Below are 24,266 nucleotides of genomic sequence, written 5' to 3'. Positions count from 1 at the left end.
GTCCAACAGATGAGTGAGGTCCAACCAGACCCACAACTGATGAGAAACCAGAGTTCTGCTTTATTCCTAAATGGGCCAAGAAATGAGATTTCATAATCTGACCCTTTTTAAAATCTGTATTTTTACATTAATATATGATGGAAGAGTAGTGAATATTAGTTAATAATATTTCAAAGAAAAGAGAAGCTACTAAGCTTTATAGAATAAAGCAGATCAGGCTCTCTTTGGCTTGTTATAGTGAAGCCAACCAATTAGAAGTCCCAAAGTTATACCACATTTTTTCCACGGTCTTTTCTCTAAGTGGAGGAGCAGAGTTCACCACATCAGTGAAGGGAAGTATCAACTCCCAGTTCTCAGTAACTGAAACGACTCAGGCTAATCAAGACAAACAGACGGAGAAAAAGAAAAGTGTACCTATGTCCTGCTGAGCCCAGTCACCTGGTTTTAGTTCACAAAGGTGAGTTGGAGAAAGGTACCATTGAAATCCTGCATCCAAAGGGATATCTGTGAATCTGGTGAATTTACCAATGGCGATCCATTCATCTTCAACCAGGCCTGAAAGGCGTGGAAAGATGTAAAATATGGTCTGAAAAGAGAATTGTAAAATCTGAATGTTTTTCCCTTAAAAAATAACAAAAAAATACATGGTAACATGTTTAAGATACAACTTATTTACTGTGATTGATGTATTCTCCCAAACTATCACAATGATTATATTACATACTTTCATTTATATCTTGTAGCAACTATATCTATACATATTTCTCATCTTCTCTAAGCAATCAGGGGATTAATTGAGGAAATTCTTGAGGCAGGCAGATCGTCCACTTGGGTATTTCTCACTGAATGTAATAAACTACTGTGCTCTTAATAAAAGCAAAAAGTATTTTAGGATTAATCAATATTAATGTTGGGCAACATTTAGGTAAGTGCTATTTGTTGATAATCGAACACCTCTGTAAGCGATCAAGTTCAAGCTATTTTGATGCCAAATCTTTCCTCTTGCTACCATTAGACAAATTTGGAATCTGAACTTTGTCTTGACTGTGTATTAGCTGTGATTCAAACAGCCACTCAGCCTTTCTTGGCTTCAACCTCTTCATTTGTAAAACGAGGATAAAACCGGGTTAAAAGAGCACATCGAGGTGTGTGTGAGCTGCACAGCGTGACACCACTGGACCTGGTAATTACTGCCATTACATAAGCAATCCTCCTGGCCTTTTCTTAACCTACTGAAAGAAACAGAACCAGAAAGTCATCCAAGGTGAAAAGGCACATACAGAAGCACAAGTAACAGGCAATTTAAAACTGAAAATAAATGTGACAACACACAAGTCTTCATAATGGTTTTTGGAAGCAATAATGGCTCTCTTCACACTGGCACTATTTGTGCAATGTAAATGGGTGTGACGATTGCCACACAGTGTTTACTGTCTAGGAACCAAGTACAGTCCAAATGCAGAAAGAGGCCGAGTCCTTTGAGCCAACATGTTACACATACATACACCTACGGCTCATATCATTAACAGAGGAGAAGGGAGGACAGGAAGGCGTCAGGGACAGAGTGCAAGGGAAGTGGGAAGAAGGGACTTACTCCTGCTGGACAACAGAACAGAAAGGGCTGACTTAACACTAGAGAACTATGACAAGTCCTTCAGGAAGGCGCCAAAGAAAGCATTCTGGGGCTGAAGAACATGTTAAAATACTTGAAAAATCCTATATTTTTGCAGTGAAGCAACAGAAGTGCACAAATGCCCAACAAAGTGCATTAATATTCTGTAGTGAGTATCTCACAATATATAGATTGCTATTTTTTAAAAGGCTAGTTTATGAGTAACCGACCCCCCAAACTGCATTTGCACAGCAGCTAAAGTTCCTGTGGAAAAGTCCTAGGTCACATGTTTTAAATTCAAAGGCAGAACATTAATTACATTTATGGTTGAAAAAGGGAGAAAGTGATACAATTCATACACATTTTAATAATTTATATATTAATTCACATGCGAATGGTAATAAACATATTTATGGTTCCTAAAATTATATAACACACTCGGATAGATGGAGGTGATGTCTCATGTGGTATGATTCCAGTCACCCAGAATCCAGACACCAGAAGTAACAAAAGGACAGATCTCTCTGCTTTTTCATTAAGAATGGGCTTCATTACAACAAAATCTCACCTGCACAAATGTTCTTACTCATTTCCTTTTAATGTCAGAACAGATTTCTGTTTAGAGTTAAATATTCCCCCTTCCAGGGTTTACAAGCCAGACACTGCCTGAGGAACAGAAAGTGACAATGACTAGCCAATTTTCACTGCTTGAGTGAACTGCAAGTCATCTGCATGAAGGAACAAAATTAAACTTAGAACTGTACAACTTGGGGGTGATATGAAATTTACCTAATTATAACCCTCCGAGAACAGTGGCAGAAGGGCAGGCCAGGATTAAAGACATACTCAATAGTTTACAAATGACACTCTCCGCTCACCTCCAGACAGTAATCTTGAAGTGGGTGAAACGTTGCAAAAAAGAAATGCTCTTGGATGCGTTGCCAGTTCTTCTTGGCATTCCTAAGGGTGAAACATACAGTATGAGGGGTGGGTGGGGAGCCTAGGTGGCTCAGTCGACGAGCATCTGCCTTCGGTTCAGGTCATGGTCCCAGCATCCTGAGATTGAGCCCCACATTGGGCTCCCTGCCTGGGGAGAGGCTGCTTCTCCCTCTCCCTCTGCTCCTGCTCATGTTCTCTTTCTCTCTTGCCCTCTCACTCTCTCTCTCTCTCAAATAAGTAAAGAGAAAGAAAGAAGAAAAGAAAAGAGAAAGAAAAAGAAAAAGAGAAATTAATTTGGGTTGGAGTCTTCAAGTCTCCGTCTGGCAGTGAACACTTCGATTCTGAAGATCCACAACACAGAGCCAAACTGTACCAGCATTCCTCAACCAAACAAATGTGATTTGAACGGGCTATAAAGTCTTAATCCTTAATTGAAAAACAATGAATGCTACCAAAAATAAAATAAAAGCCCTCCTCTGACTGTACATCCACCACAACTGTTCTTCCTGTGACATTTCACAGAGGAGTTTTCGGAGAGAATTATCTACACCACATGGCTGTGTTTTACTTTCTTCATCATCCATTATTTTTTTTTAATTAAAGACATGAAGTAATTGAAATAGTCAAGAAAAGAAATGAATAATAGACAGCTCTGAGACTATCACTGGACTGAACAGATAACACACTGTCCCAGCCCCTAACCCACTTGAATTTGGTGTGGGCCCGCCAACAAGGCTACTGACAGGCTCTCAACAAAATCCAGCAGGGGCTTTTAAGCTCTCATTTAACTTACCTCAAACCTGGTATTTCTCTGCCCCCAAATAATCTAACACACGATCTCCTCCCATTTTCTACTGCCTGCCTCTGCTCTCTTCTTCATACTTTATTTTTTCTTCATACTTTAAAAAATGGCAAAAGCAAACCAGGCGAGGTCACTCTTGAGTTTCAACAATTACCTCAACAGGAGCTGGCCGCTGCCCTGCCTGCACTCACTGCTCTGGGGCCAGGCCACCCCTTCCCCGGGCTCTGAGCACAGCCTCACATGCCCAGGACTCACTGTGCCCCACTTGTCATCTGCCTAGCTCCTGCCCATCCCCTATGTTGTAACACACGTATTGTGTTGCTCAGAAAAGCCCTCCCTAGCTCACCCAGCCTAAAGTGTGCACGTTCTCATCATAATCTTTACTTCTCCACTTAGAGTGAGCCACATGACGTCGGGGAATCTACCAGGCCCATGGCTGACGCCTCAGAACTCAGCCTGCACAAAACGATTCTGCTGTGTACTTGAAGAGCAGACATGGTCCAGAGCCCAGGGCCCTTTATTTTTATGGGTTCTATCTCATACCCAGTACTAGGATTTTAAAAAGAGTAAGTTATTTTATAAAAGGGTGTTTTACTGCTTAATAAAAAAAAAGAGCTGAACCAATTGTTTTTAGAAATCAAAACACAGGGTAGCCCCGGTGGCGCAGCGGTTTAGCGCCGCCTGCAGCCTGGGGTGTGATCCTGGAGACCCGGGATCGAGTCCCACATCGGACTTCCTGCATGGAGCCTGCTTCTCCCTCCGCCTGCGTCTCTGCCTCTCTCTTCACTCTCTCTGAATGAATGAGTAAATAAATCTTAAAAAAAAAAAAAAAAAGAAATCAAAACACAGCTACCAAGGAACATCACAACACTGAACAATAAATCATGATTTCATCTTAGAGAAAACTCTAAACTGGCAAATGCCTATTTGCATGTAAAACTCTATTTAGTTCCCTCAAACTTCCTTCCACTAAGGGGATGCAGTGGGTAAACACCCACTAAGGAGAAATGGGACGTTTGGGCTTGCCTAAAAAATATCAGGAATTCTAGCTGTCAGAACATACCTGGAAAGGTGGGAATACTAGGCATTGCTATGGTGAACTACTAATTTTAATTACTAGTTGGGACCAGAATTTGAGGCAGCTTTCTATATACCCAACTGTGCACAACCTATCAGAGGTGTCTAGCCCCCTCCCTTTGGCTTTTGTCTTTCCCCTATAACCTGTCCTTTGTCCCCACCTAACTCTCTTCTCCAGTTTTCTCTATCTCACGTAATTATATTTTAGTAGTTATATCTGAATTGAGTATCCTCCTCCTAAACTGCCAAAACCTCCTTTACCCACTCAATGACCTAAATGCCTCTTAACCAATGTGCTGAGTAAAACAGACAGAGGGGCTAGAAGGTAGTTTGTGGCCATGGAAGTCCTGGCCTCACATGAAGCTTCGTAATGACTCACAGTCTTATTTACACCATCTGTACACTTGATGGTCAAGCAAAGACCTTCTGTATGTTACTGGTTTTCCAAACACTATTTCATATGCTTAATATGCTGCTTCCAACCTTTATCTGTTTGTTTATAAAAACTTGTGCTTTTAGAGTGGGGGAAAAAATTCAGCCACCAGGCAACGCTTGGGAGACTCCTGCCTGCCTCTGTGTGGTGAGTTTTAACCAGGGCTGCATGTGGGAGAAGGAGCCTAGACGCCTGCTGAGCCACATAGCTCTCCCCTGCTCCGTCCACAGCAGCAGCACCTTATCTGCTTGATTGTGAGCATCTGTGCAGGATTTTGTTTGGGAAATAAAGACAATCTCTAAGAAAAGACAAAGAAAAAAGCTTTCATTTTTAATTAGTACAAGTGAGAGGCCAGATCATTCTGCTTCTTGGAGCTTCTTGGACAACATTGGATAATAACATTCAGCTCTACTGAAGACAAATATCTAAAGGCATGTAAAAGATTATTTATAAAACAAAGGACCAAAACTAAGAAAGCAAAGAAAGGTCGAGATGGGGCTGACAGCAAATAGAACTGTCATAAAACCACACATCAAATAGTGCAGTGCTTACTCTTTGCCTTGTCTGAGCTCTGATGTCTGCACACAATGGAATAATGAGAAGCAAACGAAGCTGAGGCACCTCTTTGGCACCTCTACATCTCTCTGTGTGCTCTACTGGAAGTAAAGCAAAGGGCATGAGGTTTGCTTACCCTGCTCCAGGCATGTTTTCCACTTCATTAAGACTGGATTCAATAACAGAAGTCAAAGCATCAAATTCTTCCATGTTCAGTGTCTTACACATGCTCCAGATCTTCTTAAGAGCCACTAAGGCATACAGTCGAATACTAAAATTGTGATTAAAACACCACTGCAGGACGATAATAAGGGCTTGCTTCAGAATTGGTTTCTGGAAAGAAAGGGGAAAAAAATCCTTCAAATGTACACATGGACCATTCCACCCCTGACAGTGTGACCACACACAGTAGGCACAGAAGATAAAAATGCTGCACAGTCCTGCTTATTTCACTGGATGTGCCTTAGCAGGGTTCCTCCTTCCTTCTTAGACACATTAGGTATGCTGGCATTAGTGATTTCCTCAAGGAAAAGAGATCCTCTCAGCTCTGTAGTTTCCATGGACGAGGCAGCTGCAGTACACTTTCCCCACACTCCAGCACCTGGGCTAATGTAGACAGAGAGCCTCATGCTAATCACTATGCAACCACAATGTGTTAACAGCAGCCCCTCCACTTACACTTACCACCTCACCCCGGGCTGAAGAAGTCAGGAATGTTCCCTGAGGGCCCCACTTCTGGAGCACTCTGAAGTGCTACCAAAGCAAGGTTCTCATATAATTCTGTTTTCAGTGTGAACAACTGTTTGCCTAATGATGCTCTTGGACCTGGACAGGCATGGAGTGGTGGCAGGAAAATTAAGTAGGAAGAAAAATAATAAAAGTTTACACTTCCCTGTAGTCTTTTCCTGTGAATTCACAGACTGTTCCATCTTCACAGCCTGGGATCTCAGGCAGTGACAGGCCCTGACTTTCAAACCACACAATTCCATAGACAGTGGAAGGCAAAGGAAGTGACACAGATTCATGTGGAAACCAGATGGGCTGAAACTTTTAATAAAATATCAGGGGCTACCCTGATGCTCGTACCAAATGGCTCATCTGTATGTGTTCCTGGAGCTGCACCTAGCAAAGAGTCCTAAAAACAACTGTGATCACAAAAGACTTCACTGATATGCTAGCACGGCCACAGCATGCTTTAATCTCGAAAACTTCTTCAAGAAGGACAGAATACGGACAGAAATGATCCTTTCAGTCCTTGATTCAAAACATGATCAACATTTATCAAGGCCACTGAGCTGTCTGCATCCTATGGACAAGCCTGGGAAACACATGAACACACACACACAACTGTAATCTACCTACGACCATCCCTGCATGATGAGCAACCTGAACCGTGTGTACACAGAGCAAAGTTAAGCGCAGTAATGAGGCAGGTGGGGCCCGGCACGAAGGCTACAGGACAACTGTCAACGAGAGAGGCAAGGGAGGCTGAACCAGATGCATACCTCAGAAATCAGGAAATGCAGTACTGAAAAGAGGGATTTACTCAGCTGAAGGAAGATAAAGAGAAATGTCAGGGGTGGCAAAGGAAAGTGGCAACTTCCAAAGGATACATAATTAAGTATTTACTCGTATTTTAGAAGTTGAAAACCAAGACAAGTTATCGAGGACACGTGAAAAGAATTTATAAAGAATTTAAAAGAATTTAAAGTTATCCAGGACATGAGAAAAGAACTTAAAAATTAAAAAACAGGGAATGTTATCCAAAGGGAATGTTAATTATTGATTACTAACCTTTTATAGTCCCTTACAATTTTACAAAGCATCCCTGTAAGTACTTACACATAAATACTACCGAGAGCATTAGCTACGGACTGCCAGGGCTGTGTACATTGTTTATAAGATGCACAGCGTCACAAGTGGGCCTTACCATCCACGAGCTACACATCAGAGGACATCAGAGGACTGGTGTGAAGATGATGCAAATCAGATAGTGTTAGTAAAAGGACAGCTGTCCCAAACATCCAAACCCAAACTCCTGATTTCTCCTATTCCCCAGCACCCCCTGACCTTATTCCATGACCAGCACTCTGACTTCCAGCCTGCGGCCCTCACCTGCTGTTCCCTTGGCCTGGAAAGTCCCTTGGACCTGCGTGTGGCTTGCTCACTTACTGCTTTCAGGATCACCTCCTTGGGAAAGGTCTCTCCTGAACCTACCTCCTGAAACGGCCGTCCTGCCCAGACACCCCATCTCTAACCCGTTCTGCATTTTCTTCAAAACCTGTTATCACCATCTGACAGTATAATGACTATTTGTCATCTGTGCCCCCACCAGAAGAATGGCTGGCGGTGGGATGGTTTTGTTCACTGCAGAATTCCTAAGACCTGGGGCAACTCACCAGGACACATGAAAGGCACAGGACAAATACCAGAGGGAGGAGAGGGGTGACTGCTCCCAAGTACCCCTCCAACGGGGCCTGTGGCCAACTACCTGCACTGCACATGCATCTCCAAGGTCAATGCCTTCTCCCCAAGGAATAAGTGCTTCCTCTCCTCTGAGCAGCTTACACTGTTCTCCCCATCCTTCTACATCTTTCCACTGAGGTTTTGGAGCGGTCTTCCCAAGATGGTCTCCAAACCCTCACTGACTTTTCTCTGGGATCCTCTTAAGTCCCAAGAGTCTGCACCCATTTTATTCCTCAACACTTCTCTGCCATCACAGAAATAGTCACGGCCTTCTGTCCTCTGCCTATGCCAGAGCCCAGGCCTTGTCACAGACCCTGTAACTGTTCTTCCTTCTAAAACCTTAACATCAGGTATTCCAACTTCTGACCCAAAGACCCTACGCTCCATCCACATCCCAGCACTCCTGTTCCCTTCTGTATTCTTCATGAAACTGGTCCCAATTGTAGCCTCCCTGCTGGACACTATGGATAAAGCCCACCTTTCTTGATTTTTCCGGAGTACTGAACACTCTTGGCCTTTCTCTCCTTGAAAAGAGCTCTTCCTATGACCTTTAGGACACCCCATTCCTAAGGCTGCCCCCTCATCCTGCTGCGTTCCTTCTCACTCCTTTCCTCTCCGGTCCCTTCAATGCTGGCACTGTTCTGGGCTCTGTGCCCAGCTTCCTGGTATTGTCAAGCTGCATTTGCTTCCATGGCTTCAGTCCAGACGAGGCTCCAAAGCTTGTGGGCCACAGCTACTCCTCCTCTCCCCACTGAAATGTTCCTGAGTTCACTGCAGAACTGATGCTGTACTGTGAATTGTCCAGTCTCCCCTCCTGCTAACATTTAACAGATCACAGCACAGCATTTGCACAGCCACCATCACTGTCACGAAACCAGACAGTTCCAATGCTCACGGAACCCTCCCGTTGTCCTTTTATCACTACGCCATCTCCTACCCACACTCCTCTCTCCACAGCCACCTTTTATACAACTGGCGCAGTGTTGTAAAAACTACATGGAATTTAATCTGTCCCAGTTTAGCTGCTGACACAGAATCTGGCAGCTAGTCTGGCAGAAATGGCTTTATCACAGAATCACTGGAAGCGCTGAAGAAATGGATTCTCAGCTCTCAGATAAGTGACTGGGAGCTACGCCACTGAGCCAGGCGACCACCTCTCTCTTCCACGGAAGCTGCAGCTACTACGTGCAGACCCTCAGCCACACAGGCCTACTGAGATTCACACAAGCAGAGCAATGAGCTGTATTCTGCTTTTCCGCGTTCACAGGGCCAGGACACTAGACCCCAGCTAACACTGTTCCAGAGAAAACAAATACCTCCATGACTCTACTCGTCAGCAGAGGCCCGCTTCTGCCTTCTGAATCCTATGCAAGTGCAAACTACCTGACGCTCCCGCTACAGAATGTTTTCAAGAGGTTTTTGGGAGCACCTGGGTGGCTCAGTCAGTTAAGCATCTGCCTTCAGCTCAGGTCATAATCCCAGGTCCTGGGATGGAGCCCCACATAAGGCTCCCTGCCCAGGGGGAGGTCTGCTTCTCCCTGCCCCAGGTCACGCTCTCTTTCCTAAATAATAAAATCTAAAAAAAGAAGGTGTGGTAAATCCTGACCCACGGCTCTCTTTATCTTCAGCAGGGGCAATGGAGCACTCAGTTCTTCCGTGGTCCCCCAACCCCTCCAGCCACACTAACTGCAGCACTCACTGATCCTACATGCCTGCCCTTGAGGTATCAGGAGGTGTGCCCACTTTACATCAGAAGAAAACTGAAGGAATCAAGTCCAAACGTCTGCCTTCCCCTTCAAATTTCCCCCCGCTCTCCCAGAACCTTAATCCTCTCTTTATTCAGCCTTCCTTAGTCTTTACTAATAAGGTTCTTGTCCTGTTCCTCCTCCATCCAGGACATGACGTTACCTCCAGTTATCGTGTCTCCTCACTCTCCTCTTGGCTGTGACAATTTCAAAAACTTTGCTTATTCTGATGACCTTGTCAGTTCTGAGCAGTGGCCAGGTCAGCTGGGATCCAGGTGGTGTCTCTCCCACGACTAGCCTGGGGTTATGGCATTGGAGAGGGAAACCACAGAGGCCATCTCCATCACATGCCAGCAGGGGCACACACTACGCTATGACTTAACCACTGCTGTGGGCACCCCCACAGGAAGGACACTCTTCCCCTTCCAGACTCTATTCTTTGGAAGGCCATCACTAGGGCAGCTCACACTTAAGGACTGGCGGATTGATTATGTGCCCCCTCCTTGAGGCCAGTGGCCACATAAATTATTTGGAATTCTGCACCAGAGGCTTTTGTTTTTTGTTTTTTTATTATGTTTTTTTATTTTTTATTTTTTGTTTTATTTTTTAAAATTTTATTTATTTATTCATGAGAGACAGAGAGAGAGAGAGAGAGAGAGAGAGAAGCAGAGACACAAGCAGGCTGCATGCAGGGAGCCTGACATGGGACTCGATCCTAGGTCTACAGGATCATGCCCTGGGCTGAAGGTGGCGCTAAACCACTGAGCCACCCATGCTGCCCTCCATTTGTTTATTCAGTATTCACTTGTATCAGAATAAACTCATGCATTATTTATTTTATACTTTGGGTTGTAATCCACTATTACTTTATTATGTTATTTGTTTCAGCTGTAGCTACTGAGAGGTCTCTCAGTGGCTCCTGTGGCCCTGTGCAGGTCCCTGTGCATGTCCCTGTGTGTAAAGCTCTTCTTTTCTATTAACTGTGTATATTTTCTGCCCCAGTTCTAGAACCAGCTGTTTCTCCAAGAAGCCCTGGTTCTTTTTATGAGAGAATGGTATTAGAAACCATGATCTGGGGGCACCTGGGTGGCTCAGTCAGTTAAGTATCTGCCTTCGGCTCAGGTCATGATCCTAGAGTCCTGAGATCAAGCTCCACATCGGGCTCCCTGGTCAGTGGGGAGTCTGCCTCTCCCTCTCCCTCTGCTGCTTCCCCTGCTTGTGCTCTCAAATAAATAAAATCTTTAAAAAAAATCCAGTACAATCCTCAACAGGGAATAGAATCCTTTCATGAATCCTATACTCAGATGTGCTAGTACTACCTTGGGCAAGACTGAGATAAATACTGTTCAGGACTTGAACACCAGTGACACCATCTTGTAATTGCTGACAAGGTTTAGACACTGGAACTGTATGACACATGCTAAAGAGGAGCCAGGAGCATGCTAAAGAAGATTGTTTTTTCCCTTCTGCTTTCAATTTCATAAAACATTTAGTGTTCTGACTTCTGTCCTGACACTAAGTTTTGAATCCCAACTACTCAGCACAGACCTGTGCCAGGTTAAGTGCAACTATTTCCATACTTTGAGGAAAATGAAAAGTCTTGACTTTTGAACAGTCTTGACTGTTTCCAGGAAGTCTTTAACAAAAACACATTTTTCAGGTAACAAGGGAAAAGGGACTTTACAACAGACACTGTGAAGGACCTGGACACAGATGAACACAGTAAACTAAGTCTGCTCTTGACTTCGGTATCTCCATTTGTTGTTGTTGTTGTTTTCAGAAGATGTTGAAATTGAGATTATTCTGTTCCACTAATCAGTATTCCTTCTTTTGGATGCTTTGAAAATAAATAATAAATCTAAAATATGTAATATACAGTGAATACAAATAGGGCTGAATGGAAAAATCATCTGTTATTGGGGCACCCGGGGGGCTCAGTTGATTGAGTGTCCAAGTCTTGATTTCGGCTCAGGTCATGATCTCGGGGTCGGGAGATCAAGCTCTGTGCCGGGGCTCTGCGCAGAGCACGGAGCCTGCTTGGGATTCTCTCTCATCCTCCCCCTCTGCCTCACCTCCACCTCCCCAGCTCTGTCTCCCTCTCATAAGTAAATAAATAATAACCTGCTATTTATTCCAGGTCTAGCAGGAGCATCTTCTAAGATGAATTCATTTTCAGAACTCATCTGAATGGTTCTTGAAGACAGTTCCTTGTCCACCCTACCTCTCTTGGTAGATGACACGCAAGCCTCTTTCCTGCACATAATTAAGACAGTAAAGTAACACATGATGTTACCTGACGCTAGAGCTTGCCTGATTTCACCAGAAGCTGTGAACACAAGTTTTCAGGGAACTATAACTCACACACTGCCATCTGGCTGACAGGCTCTGTAAGACACTGGCAATCTCAGGATTTTAAGAGCCAAATTGTGGTGGGGAAAAGATCTCGGGTCTTAGAATTAATGAAATAGGTTAACAACTAAACTTTGTTCACTGTTTAAAGACAAGAACACTTTGCGAAATTCTAGGAAACCTCTTCTCCCCTGTACTTTTCTTTTGCTTCCAACATCAAACAACACTTCTTGTCCCACATATTCAGGTTTCTCCTAGAGGTCACAGCTCTGTTTCCTGAATTCTTAACAACTTTGCAGAAGCTATTAACCAGAATTAGCTACAATCTCTATTTGTCTGTGGGGTAAACCACAAGGGAAATTGCTCAAAGCCTGAGAAAGGAAAGAACTGGCCTCACACTACAAACAATGACCCACAGCACATCAGCCTTCAATTACCCAACAGCTTGTAATACTCTGACCATAAGAATCTTTTGCACAAGCATGTGTTCAAGAACTAAGTCAAAGAACATTAAATGCAATAAAGGAAGTCTTACTTAAATAATCTTTGTAAATACTTGTATAAAATTAAAAATCTGTCACTAGAAATTGCCCATCAATTTGTCTACAGATTTAGTATGTGCTCAGGCATACAAACCTCACTGAATATGTGTGCAAGTGGGTAGCACCTGCCTGTCTATTTGTATCTAAGTATGTATGTACAGCAGGTGAGCAGTCGGAGGGAAGAGAAGAAGTGGCAAAAATCACAAGAAATACTCTACATTTTAAAAAATTAGTACAAACACATACAATTCTTTTTTGATAGGTCTAAACTCTTCTACCCATTTAACCTCACCTTTTCTGGAATATTCTGAGTGATGATGTCCAAATGTGACAAAACTGATAAAAATGTACAAATGCTTGTTTTAAGGTTTTCTTCACCCTGAAAAAAAAATCAGATAAATGAAACAGTCACTCAAGACTTACAGGGGCCAAAGGAGAGGCAGTACGTGAGGCAGGACGTGACCCACAGCCTGGGCCGCGATCTGGGGTGAAAGGCAAACAAGGGAAGTAACTTCCTGGAACCATACCCCAACACAACTCACAGACACCACAGGCAGGAACTAACTTAACTGTGAAGTAAGTGGTACAGCCAAGGGTGCACTCACAAGAGGCGCAGGCGGCCCAGGGAGCGGGAAGGAAAGAGCACAGGTGAGAACAAGGTCAGGGATGTTGGATGGGAAGGCAGAGGTGGTGTGGCAGAGGGGAAGGGACAGGAAGAGGTGGGTAGTGAGGGAAGAGGGTGGGAGGAGGTGGGGGGAGGGGTTGCAGGCAGAGACAAGGTCCAAAGTTACATGGGACCTTGCAGACAACTTTAGAGCCAAGGACGAAAAACTATGTAGGTGTTCAACTGGGTGGCAGAGACTTTCCCCAAAACGGGGATCAGAAGAACACATCTCTGGTGACGATAAACTGATGGACTTCAGTTAGACTGGGGGGTATCAGACAGCATTGTCCAGAGACTGCTCCCAAAGCAGATCAGAGGATTAATTCAGTTACTGAATGTCTTCTATGTACCAGACATCAGGGAAAACAATTAGATAGGGTTCCTGCCTTCAAAGATCTTAGTCTAGTGGGGAAGGACAAAAATCACACAATACATTAATATTCCAGTTATAACAAGCACTCTTTACATGCTACAAAAACCTCTAATAAGGGGATCCAAACCACTGTTCCTTTAAGAAATGATACAAAGGACGTGTGGACTGAGATTTAAAGGAAGAAAAACAATTCTACAGAGGAAGAAGAAAAAGGCCATTTCAGGTAGAGGGAATGGTAGGTGCAAGTGGCCTGAGAGCCAGAGGACACATGATGTCTATGAAAGATCAGAAAGGGTCAGAGTGACACCGTTGCATCTGTGGCCTCCAGTGACCCCAGCTTCTCCATGTTCATGCCCTAACTGCAGGCCCCTTCCACCTTGCAAGGTTTGGGCACACCATCTGCTTTGGCCCATGAGACATCAGCCAGCAGGATGCAACCAGAGGCTGGGGAAGCACATGCACACCATGACACATCTTCCTAGAATGCTCATTCTGGTAATCCTGAGCCACCACAGAAAGAGGCCCAGCCACCCTGCTGGTCACATGCACGGAGAGCAAGGCCTGGCCACCACAGCTCTTCCCACTACAGCAGCAGAGGTGACAATTGTGGAAGCCCAAGCCCCGGCAGGCACATGTGGAGAAAAACTGCCCAGCCAGGACCACACCACATAGAATCGTGAAATATTAAAACACTGTTGCCTTGGGTGCCTGGGTGGCTCTGTCGGTTAAGCATCTGCCTTCAGCTTGGGTTGTGATGTCAGGGTCCTGGGACTGAGCCCTGCATGGGGAGGGGGGAGGGTCCCTGCTCAGCGGGGAGTCTGCTTCTCCCTCTCCCTTTGCCCTGCTTGTGCTCTCTCTCTCTCTCTCAAATAAATAAAATCTTTAAAAACAACAACAACAAAAATGTTGCCTACATTCACGGGTTCTGGACTGTTCTAGCAATAGAAAGAGAAGCCCGTCAGAAGGACTAACATGCAGATGGGGAGTGTGGCACACAGAGGGGCTGGAGGGGAGGATGGTGTACAGTCACCTAACATGGGCAGGCCATTCTGAGGACTCTTGTTCTTTATTCTGAGAGCACTGTTTGAAGCAAGTGGATAACCTGATCAAATTTTCATTTTGAAAAACCCGCTCTGGCATCAGCATGGAGAATGGATTGAAATGGAAGCAAGAGTGGGTGCAGGTGGCCCAGCCAAGAAGCCCTGTAATAGGCGGCAGTGGCTTGGACCCAGACAGAATGGTTGAGGCAGAAGAAGGTAACCCAGGAACCCTCGGGACATAGCGTCCACAGAAGCTGCTCCCGAGTCTGATGTGAAGCACAGAAAGCATCAAGGCTTCTGGTTTGTGACTGTATGGAGGGTGGTGTTCACTGTAGTTGGAAGATCATGTATGGGGAAACATCTAATTCCCATTAGATGTCCAAGTCCTAGATGATCTACAAACATTCAGGAGAACATATGGAGAAGGGTCAGCTAGCTTTTTCTGTAAAGGATCAAACAGTAAATAAAAGTGTGGCTTTGCAGGCCATACAGTCTCTGCTGCAACCACTGAACTCTCATTCAGCACAAACACAGCCTCAGACAAGGCTCTGTTCTAATAACACTGTGAGGCCAAACTTTGCCAACTCCTGATTTAGCACACAGGGGAAGATGTCTGGAATGCAGATCTAAGTTAGTGAGCCATTACATCAGATGAGAAGTGACCCCTGAGTATAAACAAGGACAGAGGGATCCCTGGGTGGCGCAGCGGTTTAGCGCCTGCCTTTGGCCCAGGGCGTGATCCTGGAGACCCAGGATCGAATCCCACGTTGGGCTCCTGGTGCATGGAGCCTGCTTCTCCCTCTGCCTATGTCTCTGCCTCTCTCTCTCTCTCTCTCTCTCTCTCTCACTGTGTGCCTATCATAAATAAATAAAAAATAAAAAATAAAAATAAACAAGGACAGATGAAGGGGGGGGGCAGGGCCTAGCCTTGAGAAGCACTGACAGCAAAGCCCACAGAGGTGGCAGGCGTATGACAGGCTGCAGTGATGGCACCATACCTCCAGTGGGGTACAGTGGCATCCCCAGTGGACCAGGTCAACGGCAGGGCTGTGGCTGCAGCCCTGGGAGCCACTGAACCTCCTTTATTTTTATCTTCCAAGCCTGATTCTGCCCTGACTCTGGGCACTTTGCATGCCTCCTAATTCCCAGCTCCTCCGCTACTTAAGAATCCCCTTCTGATTCAATCAAAAGTTGTTTTATTTGCTTACAAGGAATACCCCTGACCAATGTCCAGAGAAAGAGACCTGAAGATGATATACAAAGTCTGAAAGCTCTCTATGATAAGAGAGGCGGTACTAAGTAGAAAAATTTCATAGAAGTGCCAGCTTTCTTAGGGATATAGAAGAGTGAGGACGTCTCAGAAGGACACCAGAGCCAGCCTGCCTTTCCTGAGACTTTCTGAGGCAGATCTTCCCCACTGGAGAGCAGACAAAACAATGAAGCAACAGACAGGAGAAGCAATTCAAGGAAAAATGACGGAGTATTTTTCCCAATTCCACAGACATGAAGAGAGGAAGAGGGAGCCAGATGAGGAACCTTGGAATAGTGAAAAAGAATATACAGCTTTGGGAATTACACAGGTGCTTGATTTAAAGCCTTCTTTCTTACTGGTGTGATGAATTACTTGCTCTCCCTGAACTTCAGTGTCTTTACACGTAAATTGTAAAAAATAAACCAAAACCAGCCTGACCTAGCTGGTGCCACAGCTTTATGGGACAGCCAGGTTTCAAGCAAAGAGACTGGCAAAGAATGATAGAAAAGAGAGAAGCATCAGGGAAAGATGCTCTTGTCAGTTCAGGTGTGCGTGGTGATGTGAAGCGCTCTTGTGAGAAAGCCTGGCCGGTGGCTGGGGGTGCAGGCAACCGCAGACATGGGTTCATCGAGCAAGGGGAGTACAGAAAGAGAAGCACCGGAGGCTTGATGATTCTTCTTGTTTTCATACTCATATAGAGATTTGAGTTTATTACAAATAGTATAGACAGGGCCATTCTTGTACATATATTTTTTCTTTCTCATTAAATTCTTTTCTTAGTACAGCCGACACATAATGTTGCATTAATTTTAGTGACTCAACAAGTTTATATGTTTTGCTTTGCTCACAAGTATAGAATGATTCTTAAGATAAAACCCAGTGTAAGGATTGGGACAAGGAAAGGAAACACATGAGAGGAACAAGGAAGTAATCAACCTGACAGGGAGGGGGCATGAGTGCATCACAGCATACATCATGTTGGCTGTAGAGAAAGCCACTGCCAGTGTGAAATGTACAGAAGAGGAAGACCAAGAAAAAGGCTGTGTGAGCTGCACGTGAAATCCTCACAGTAGTTAACAACAGTGGTTTAAGTAAAGCAAGAGAGGAAGGGAAAGATCACTCATCTCAGAGTTTAATACAGGCATACCTCGGAAATACTGCTGCATATAAAAGTGATGTTTACTAGACTATACATGTACTAGACTATAGCAGACCAGTAAGTGTGCAACATTATACCTAAAGATGCAATGTGCATACCTTAATTTAAAAATACTGTATTGCTGAAAAATGCTAACCACGATCTTAGCTTTCAAGAGATCGTAATCACTGATCTGTTGACGTAACAGATACAATGAAAACGATCAATAACACCATAACAAATACAATGAAAAAGTTTGAGATACTGTGAGAACTACCAAAATGTGAAGCCGCAGAGTGAGGAAATTGTTATTGGAGAAATGGCACCAACAAATTGCCTGACTCAGTGCTGCCCCAAACCTTCCATTTGTCAAGGACACGGTGTCTTCGGAATGCAATGAGCAAATCACACTCCCAATGCTGTGGCCATCGTAAAGGAAAGCTGGCACTACAGCAATGGCTGGACAGAGGAAAAGTCAACAGGAGAGTAAAGAATTGAGAGTAAATTCCCAAAAGAAAATACAAATAAGGACACAGGGACAGCTGCGACAAAGACAACAATTTCTTCCCCAGAAACAGGAAGGGAGAAATTGACAAAGCAGTACTTTGAGAAGGAAGGCATGTCCACTTCCATATGGAGTAGAAGGCAAGATCGTTTATGTTAAGAAAGGGAAGTGTGCATCTGGGAACCAACAGAAAACATTTGAGGCAAGTCAGCAGGACCCATTTTTGGAACAGTTCACTATCAGGAAGCTGCAATTGTAAACCTTTCTACTTATCTGTTCCTCAAAAATGATTTTCAAGATCTAAGAAATGTAGGAGAGACAGGAATTAGGGGTGTGGATGAGGGTACAGATGAATTAAGAATGGAGATCAAGTGATACTTGTTCTTAGCTGGTGATTGGCGTTCCCTTTGAGTCTCTCTACTGTGCTTGTTCGAAACTTCCCTACACGAAAACTCTCTGTAAAGATTGTGTTTAATCATCGTTCATATTTCTAAAATCAAACAAAGATATTGCTTGGTAAATAAGGATAGAAAAGGCACCCATTTCTCTTACTTCTTTTTGTTTTTTAGACAGAGACATATGCAGGGAGGGGCAGAGGGAGAGAGAGAAGTAGGCTTCACACTGAGCGTGGAGCCCCACGTGAGGCTCCATCTCACGGCCCTGAGATCACGACCTGAGCTGAAATCAGAGAGTCAGATGCTCAACTGATTAAGCCACCCAGGTGTCCCTCTTAATTAATAACATAAACCTTTCCATATTCACTTTGCTGGCAGAGAGACAAGACTGATAACTCAAGATGAATGCCAGGGCGATTTCTGTCTTTTAAATTAACTCCAATCTTGCAAAGCAGAACTTAGGAAGTCAATACATTGGAACAGGACAACAGACAGTCAAAAAGCAAGTGTTAAAATGAAACAAATTTCCTAGCATAGCCAAAATCTTTTCATTTCAAAAATTATGAGAAATCTCTTACTTACATAAGAAAAACAATCCCAGAACTTCAGAAGAAATTGAGGGAATTTATGAAGAATCAATATAATAATCCATTCTATAAAATATTTTATGGATGCTTGATTATTGATGAAACCAGCCTGGAAAATCTTGTCAATAATTCTATTCAAGAAATTCTGAGAAAAATAAAGTTCATTTATTAAATGTTAGGTTAGAGTTATTACTTGTTTTATTTTATTGAGATGTAACTGACATATAACACTGTGTAAGTTTCCAGCACCATGTTGGTTTGCCATGTTCACATATCACAATATGATTACCACCACAGCATTACCTCTAGCACATCATAAAATTACTTTTATGGTGAGAACAATTCAGATCTAGTCTTGTAGCAACTTTGAAAATGGTTATTAATTGTAACTTAAAACAGTCACTATTAAAAAGAAAACTCAAAGTTTATGTTTTCTGTTTTTAGTAAGCATTACAAAGTCCAACGTGGTGCTTGAACTCACAACTCTGAGATCAAGAGTCGCACATTTTACTGACTGAGCAGGGGCCCCAGAACAGCTTCAAGTTTTCGTTTAAGTAAATTATCAGATCTACAACTCTCTGTAAATATCAACCCTAAAATCTGTTTACGGGAATATAATGATGAAGTACTTTTACTGAGTACTTTACATTTGGACATCAGTTCTGTGAGGAAGATTATTACTCTATATTTTTGCAGGGGAGAAATTCAGAAAAGTTAAGTGTTTTCCTCAAAACCTAGTAGGTGGCAGAATTCAGATTCAAACCAGCATGTGCCAAAATGTCACGGGCCTAAACCATTAACAAGAATGACTAATGCCTAAGTCTATGGAGGTAAATGAGACCCTGGAGAAGCAGGCCTGGGGCCCCTCACTTCTCTTTTCCGACTTTCCGTCGCCTGCCCAGTTTTGGCCAAGACCTGGAGCTCTCACATCATCCCCTCCCACCCCAGGCTTCTCCTCAAAATTGAACTTCCATCTGGTAACTGAATATGTCCAAGTAGCAGGTAAAAATATATACATATATTTACTTATATAAGATATAAAAACATTTATTATGTATATTTCTTTATTTTAAGGAACAATCTATCTTTAAAAAAATTTCTAACTGGCAGAAGAGGAGCAGAAAAGCTCATGTGAAGGCCCCAAAGCACCTGGCTTTGAATTCCATCTCCACCATTCACCAGCCAGGTTATGTTACAAGCAGGGCCCCCACCTCCCTGTGCGGCAGTGCCCCGCCGTGTACAAAATGGGAATACTCATGACCTGACGTGAAAGCCCGTTATGAAGGTTAAATGCAACCACAAAATACAACAATTTACAATTCTCAGCCGTGGCTGCTCCATATCAGGTGGGCTTGTGTTGCTCTTCCTGACAAGCCCGCCTACTCTGACAGACCCACCCCCACCCCCCTGCACGAGTCTCTCCCTGGGCGCCTCTCCATTCCAAGACAAAAAATACTCTCAGTAACCTAGCCAAACATTTCTAAAATGTTTTACAGTTTAAATATAATATGTACAGGATTCTAAAAATCAAATAACATGAAGAAGCCTGTGATGAAATTAGCAGCCCCCATATATCCACTAATGCTCCTCCCCAGGAAGAACTCTTCGCCATCTCTTCTTACCTTTATCCAAACAACTGATTTGGATATACTTCCATACTTACAGTTACTGAAATGTTTCTCTCTCACAGATATATGGCTTCATAACATTGAATTAAAAAAAGAGTCTGATAGGTTTTTAAAATTCTCCAAAACATTTAAAAGAGTTTAAGAGAGGAGAACAAGAAACTCTGAAGTCAGAGGGAAACTTTAGAATGCAAAAATGCTTTTTAAAATTATGTGAAATATACCATAACTTTCACATAATGATCTATTTTCTTAACAGGAATATCAAACTAATGTGATTAGAGAAATCAGACAGAGTCAATTCATCTGTTCCTTGCTTCCTTGGGGGAGAGAAAAGGGGACTCTGGGTAAAGACTGTTTTAAGAGATCAAGATCTTGGTTTCAGTATAGTGGTTTATATTACCACGGTACCCGTGAAATTAAGTGGGGGGAGGGAGAATCAGCTACAGGAAATGACAATCTCATCCAAAACGAGAGTATTCCAAAATAACGCAGCTGTGGGAAACAAGAAGCTTGCGTGTATATGCTTTCTAATTGAATGGCACACCAGGAATTAAACAGTTAAAATGTTATGACATAAAATAACGAGAAAAAGAAGAAAAAACTATTAAGTGGTGCCCTGTAAACCAGTTTCCAATTTGTCTCTACAATACCTAATTGCCTTAGGATTCTTTCTAAAAACACACACACACACACACACACAAAACAGACATGAAACCAGTCTTGAATAACTTCAATCTTAAGAGCTAAAGTATAAATTTTAAGCAGATGACTTTCTCAATTTTAAGACCGCCCATCACAGTTTCTATAGTATGTTCCATATGGAAACATGACGCTTGAAGGGACCAGCAGAGTAAGATTGATACCTGATCAAAGCTGGGGAAAAGCACCAGTAGCGTCTGCCATATTCGGTTCTTCACCCGATGCTGCTGGGAGTTCACATAGTACCGAGTCCTGCACTTGGACACCAAGTCATCCTGGGCAGGAGAGAAGCGGTACCAAATCACCCACTGAACTTGTGATCCATGCAAACAAAACCAATCACAACTTTAATTTTAAAAGCTTTAAGTGGAGTACAGGAGCTTGCTATCCTCCCAAAGGCAGAAAGATATGTTCTTATACACATTGAGTTTCCTTTCAAACAATGGATTTAGCTACTTTCATTTAATTTATCTGCTTCTAAAATTAGAACAGGAACCATAAAACTGTATTCGGTACAAAAAGTATTTGGAAATATCCATCTATATCTTTGTGGCCACTTAAGATGAAGACATGGAGTCACTGGGGTGGGGAGACAAGAAATGTGACATATTTTGTGATGCATCAAAATAGGCGCCTCTCATTTGCTACCCCTTTGTCCTATGCAAGATGGCAGTAATGAGGTCTGCAGTAGGATGTGAACCCCACGAGAGCAGGAGTGCAGTAAATGGACAGTGTGATCAATACCTTCACCAGACACCAGAGAAAGGCAGCACAGAGCCTTCTCCAGAGTTCTCTCTCTGATGTTCTTGCTGTGATGGTTTGTGCTGTCTATATTCAGCCAACTGCCAGGCTGACTTGTGTTCTATAAGTGCTTAGCTGCTAAGTTATGATCGCAGGTGTCCTAAAGATGAAAACATAGGCCATCCACCATCTCTGAAACCACCGTCCCCTAATGTAGACAGTCCTCATTACTTGGTAAATTCTGCGATCTTTCTTCTGGTGTGATCCCATTCTATGCATCTCAGTGTGTATAAAATTTTATAACAATAGCTAAGTTAATGCAGATTTTAATGACTCCTAACCATGATTAAAGTCTTAAAATCTCCTCTCTCTCCATTATTTCTTGGGGAACATTTTCTTTTGGTAGAAGTGTTTCACGTTTCACATACTGCCCAGCCTTGATGCAGCTGAGAATGGAATCACCACTAGGGCAGTTCACACAAGCCTCTGGGAGCATCTGCACCCCAGCATACCTGCCATCAAGGCCCCACTGGAGTCGCTGCTCTCACTCAGTTCAGCTCAAAACCCTCTGTCCTTTTACTTGTTCTACTCACCATGCTCTTTTATATTCAGAAAGATCGTTCTTTTCTCTGTCTACCAACCTCTCTAGCTTCACACACCTCCTGACCTCATCTGAGCCCCAAGAATAATCTCTGCAGTATCTTCAAGAGTACATTCCATTCTTCTCACAACAACCTCAAACCTATTTGTGAGTCCTCTTCTTTTGAATCAACCCAGTGGTCTTAAATAATCTGATCCTACTTTCCAGTTGTCAGGATTGCTGAAGAAGAAAAAAAATCACCTGCCCTTCCTGACTTGATTAAAAGTACGGATTCTAGCTTTGGCTGGACCCTCAGCACCACTAGCCTGCTGGTCTCCAATTCTGCAGTGCTCAGAATCACCTTGAGGGCTCGTGAGGACTGCCAGCCCTACTGCCAGAGTCTGTGACTCAGGAGAATGGGGATGGGGCCCAGGAATCTGCATTTCTAACACATTCCCTGGTGATATGGAAGCTGCTGGTCCAGAGAACAGAAGAATAAGATTGCATTCATAAACGGAATCTTAAAAAAAAATGAATGAACAATCGCAGAACCAGAACAACAAAACAGGGAGCAAGCTGATGGCAGAGGGGAGGTATGGGGTGCCAGGTAGACCGGGTGAAGGGGGCAGGGGATGGTCCAAGCCTCCAGTTAGGGAATGAATAAGTCACAGGGATAAAAAGCAGAGCATAAGGAACAGTGCATAAGGAACAATGATACTGTGCCAGTGTCATAACAGGACAGATGGCAGCTACACTGTCCTGAGCCCAGCATAACGTGAAGACTTGTCAAATCACCTTGAACCAACCTAACGTGCATGTCTACTACATTCAAATTAAGAACAAACAAATGACAGTGCCAGACAGTCATTTTGCTCTTCTCAGGTCTTTTCTCATTCCCATGTCCACAAGGAGAATCTGAAATCTTTACCACCTTCATCACGGCTTTAACCCAGTCCAGTTTCTTACTCTGGCTATACAGTCCTTCCTACCTCAACAATCTTCCTTCAGCCTTCCTGATTGACTTTGTCTTCAACCTCTACCTTCTCATATTGGAGGAAGAAAAGTCCTTATGTTCCTTTCAGAGGTTCTTCAAATCAACTTTTTAAAAGTACAAATCTTGCCTTGCATGTTTGCTGTCCCTTCACCTACTGCCAAATGGCCATACCCCCATGTGCTTCTGAAAACCCAGAAATCCCCCGAGCTTCTGTCCCCGGTGCCTAACCTGCTCTTGGTGACAGTGGTTCCCCCAGTGACGGCCACCTAGACACAGTTTGTGGTGGGACAGAACAGGCTCTGAGTTTAAACTTCATCATCATGGACAAATTCATGGAGGTTCCTATGCCAGATTTTCGACAGACAAGAATCTCCAACCAGATAAGTTAAGGCCACGAGCAACACCAGACCACCATTCAATTCTGGTTCTATACTCACTTCTCTGACCTCTTTCTCATGATCTTTCTCTGGTTCCTTTTCCCATGAATACACTTCAAATGTTGGTGTTTCCTAAATCTCCATTCTTGGCCTCTCTCTACGGTCTTCACATTCATTGCTGGGTCTGGGGACTCCCATTTCTTTCCTACACAACATATTCCCACCTGCCTATTATTGGGTAATTTCACATGGATGCACAATAGCAATTCAAATTTAATACATCCAACACTATGTTCTCAGGTTTTCTCTTTCACCTGACCAAAATTGGAATAATTCAAACACTAATAGTAACTATAATGGACTGAAACACATCAATATGTTTAAGCTAAAAATAAAGAAAAACAAAAACAACTCATCATCTTAGAAGAAACTAAAAGACACTAGGAAGCAAATCTGTTATTTTGAAAACTGATAAATAACAGAAATAAGGCAAGCACTTATCCTGTCTTTCCTACAGGAAATATATCCCAGGTATCTAGATACTTCATATTCGGATACAATGAACTTCAGCTAATAAAAAGGAACAAGAGAATTAAAGTATCACCATCCTGCTGCTCCTGAAGAATTCACAGAACAAGGGAATTCATCAGTAGCTAACACCCTGAAAGGAGAAACAGGTGAATATTCTATACTTCCGGATGGATGGATACTCTTGTCCTATATTTACCCCCAAAAAGGAAAATCAAACTTAAATTTGATCAAGACTCTTGATC

At 43.3% G+C, this 24,266-nt stretch overlaps 1 protein-coding gene across 6 annotated transcripts in view; it reads right to left on the bottom strand.

The window, feature by feature from the left end:
- The window catches only part of TARBP1 (tRNA guanosine 2 -O-methyltransferase TARBP1), an 81,843-nt gene that overhangs the window by 4,209 nt on the left and 53,368 nt on the right, over nucleotides 1-24,266 (bottom strand). For 3 of the 6 annotated variants that reach the window (XM_072823030.1, XM_072823032.1, XM_072823034.1), the window contains exons 21-26: nucleotides 20,966-21,076; nucleotides 18,470-18,619; nucleotides 12,813-12,899; nucleotides 5,555-5,751; nucleotides 2,491-2,572; nucleotides 415-586 (exon numbers count right to left, since the gene is read on the bottom strand). In XM_072823030.1, coding sequence (XP_072679131.1) covers nucleotides 415-586; nucleotides 2,491-2,572; nucleotides 5,555-5,751; nucleotides 12,813-12,899; nucleotides 18,470-18,619; nucleotides 20,966-21,076 — 799 coding nt within the window. Of the gene's footprint in view, nucleotides 1-414; nucleotides 587-2,180; nucleotides 2,279-2,401; nucleotides 2,573-5,554; nucleotides 5,752-12,812; nucleotides 12,900-18,469; nucleotides 18,620-20,965; nucleotides 21,077-24,266 lie in introns of those variants that run through there. The other 3 variants (XR_012029304.1, XR_012029303.1, XM_072823031.1) reach the window with 3 other exon arrangements.

The sequence above is a fragment of the Canis lupus genome, chromosome 4, assembly GCF_048164855.1.
Source record: "Canis lupus baileyi chromosome 4, mCanLup2.hap1, whole genome shotgun sequence".
Lineage (NCBI taxonomy): Eukaryota > Metazoa > Chordata > Mammalia > Carnivora > Canidae > Canis > Canis lupus.
The sequence above is the reverse complement of the archived record's forward strand: the minus strand, read 5'-3'. Positions and strand labels throughout refer to the sequence as shown.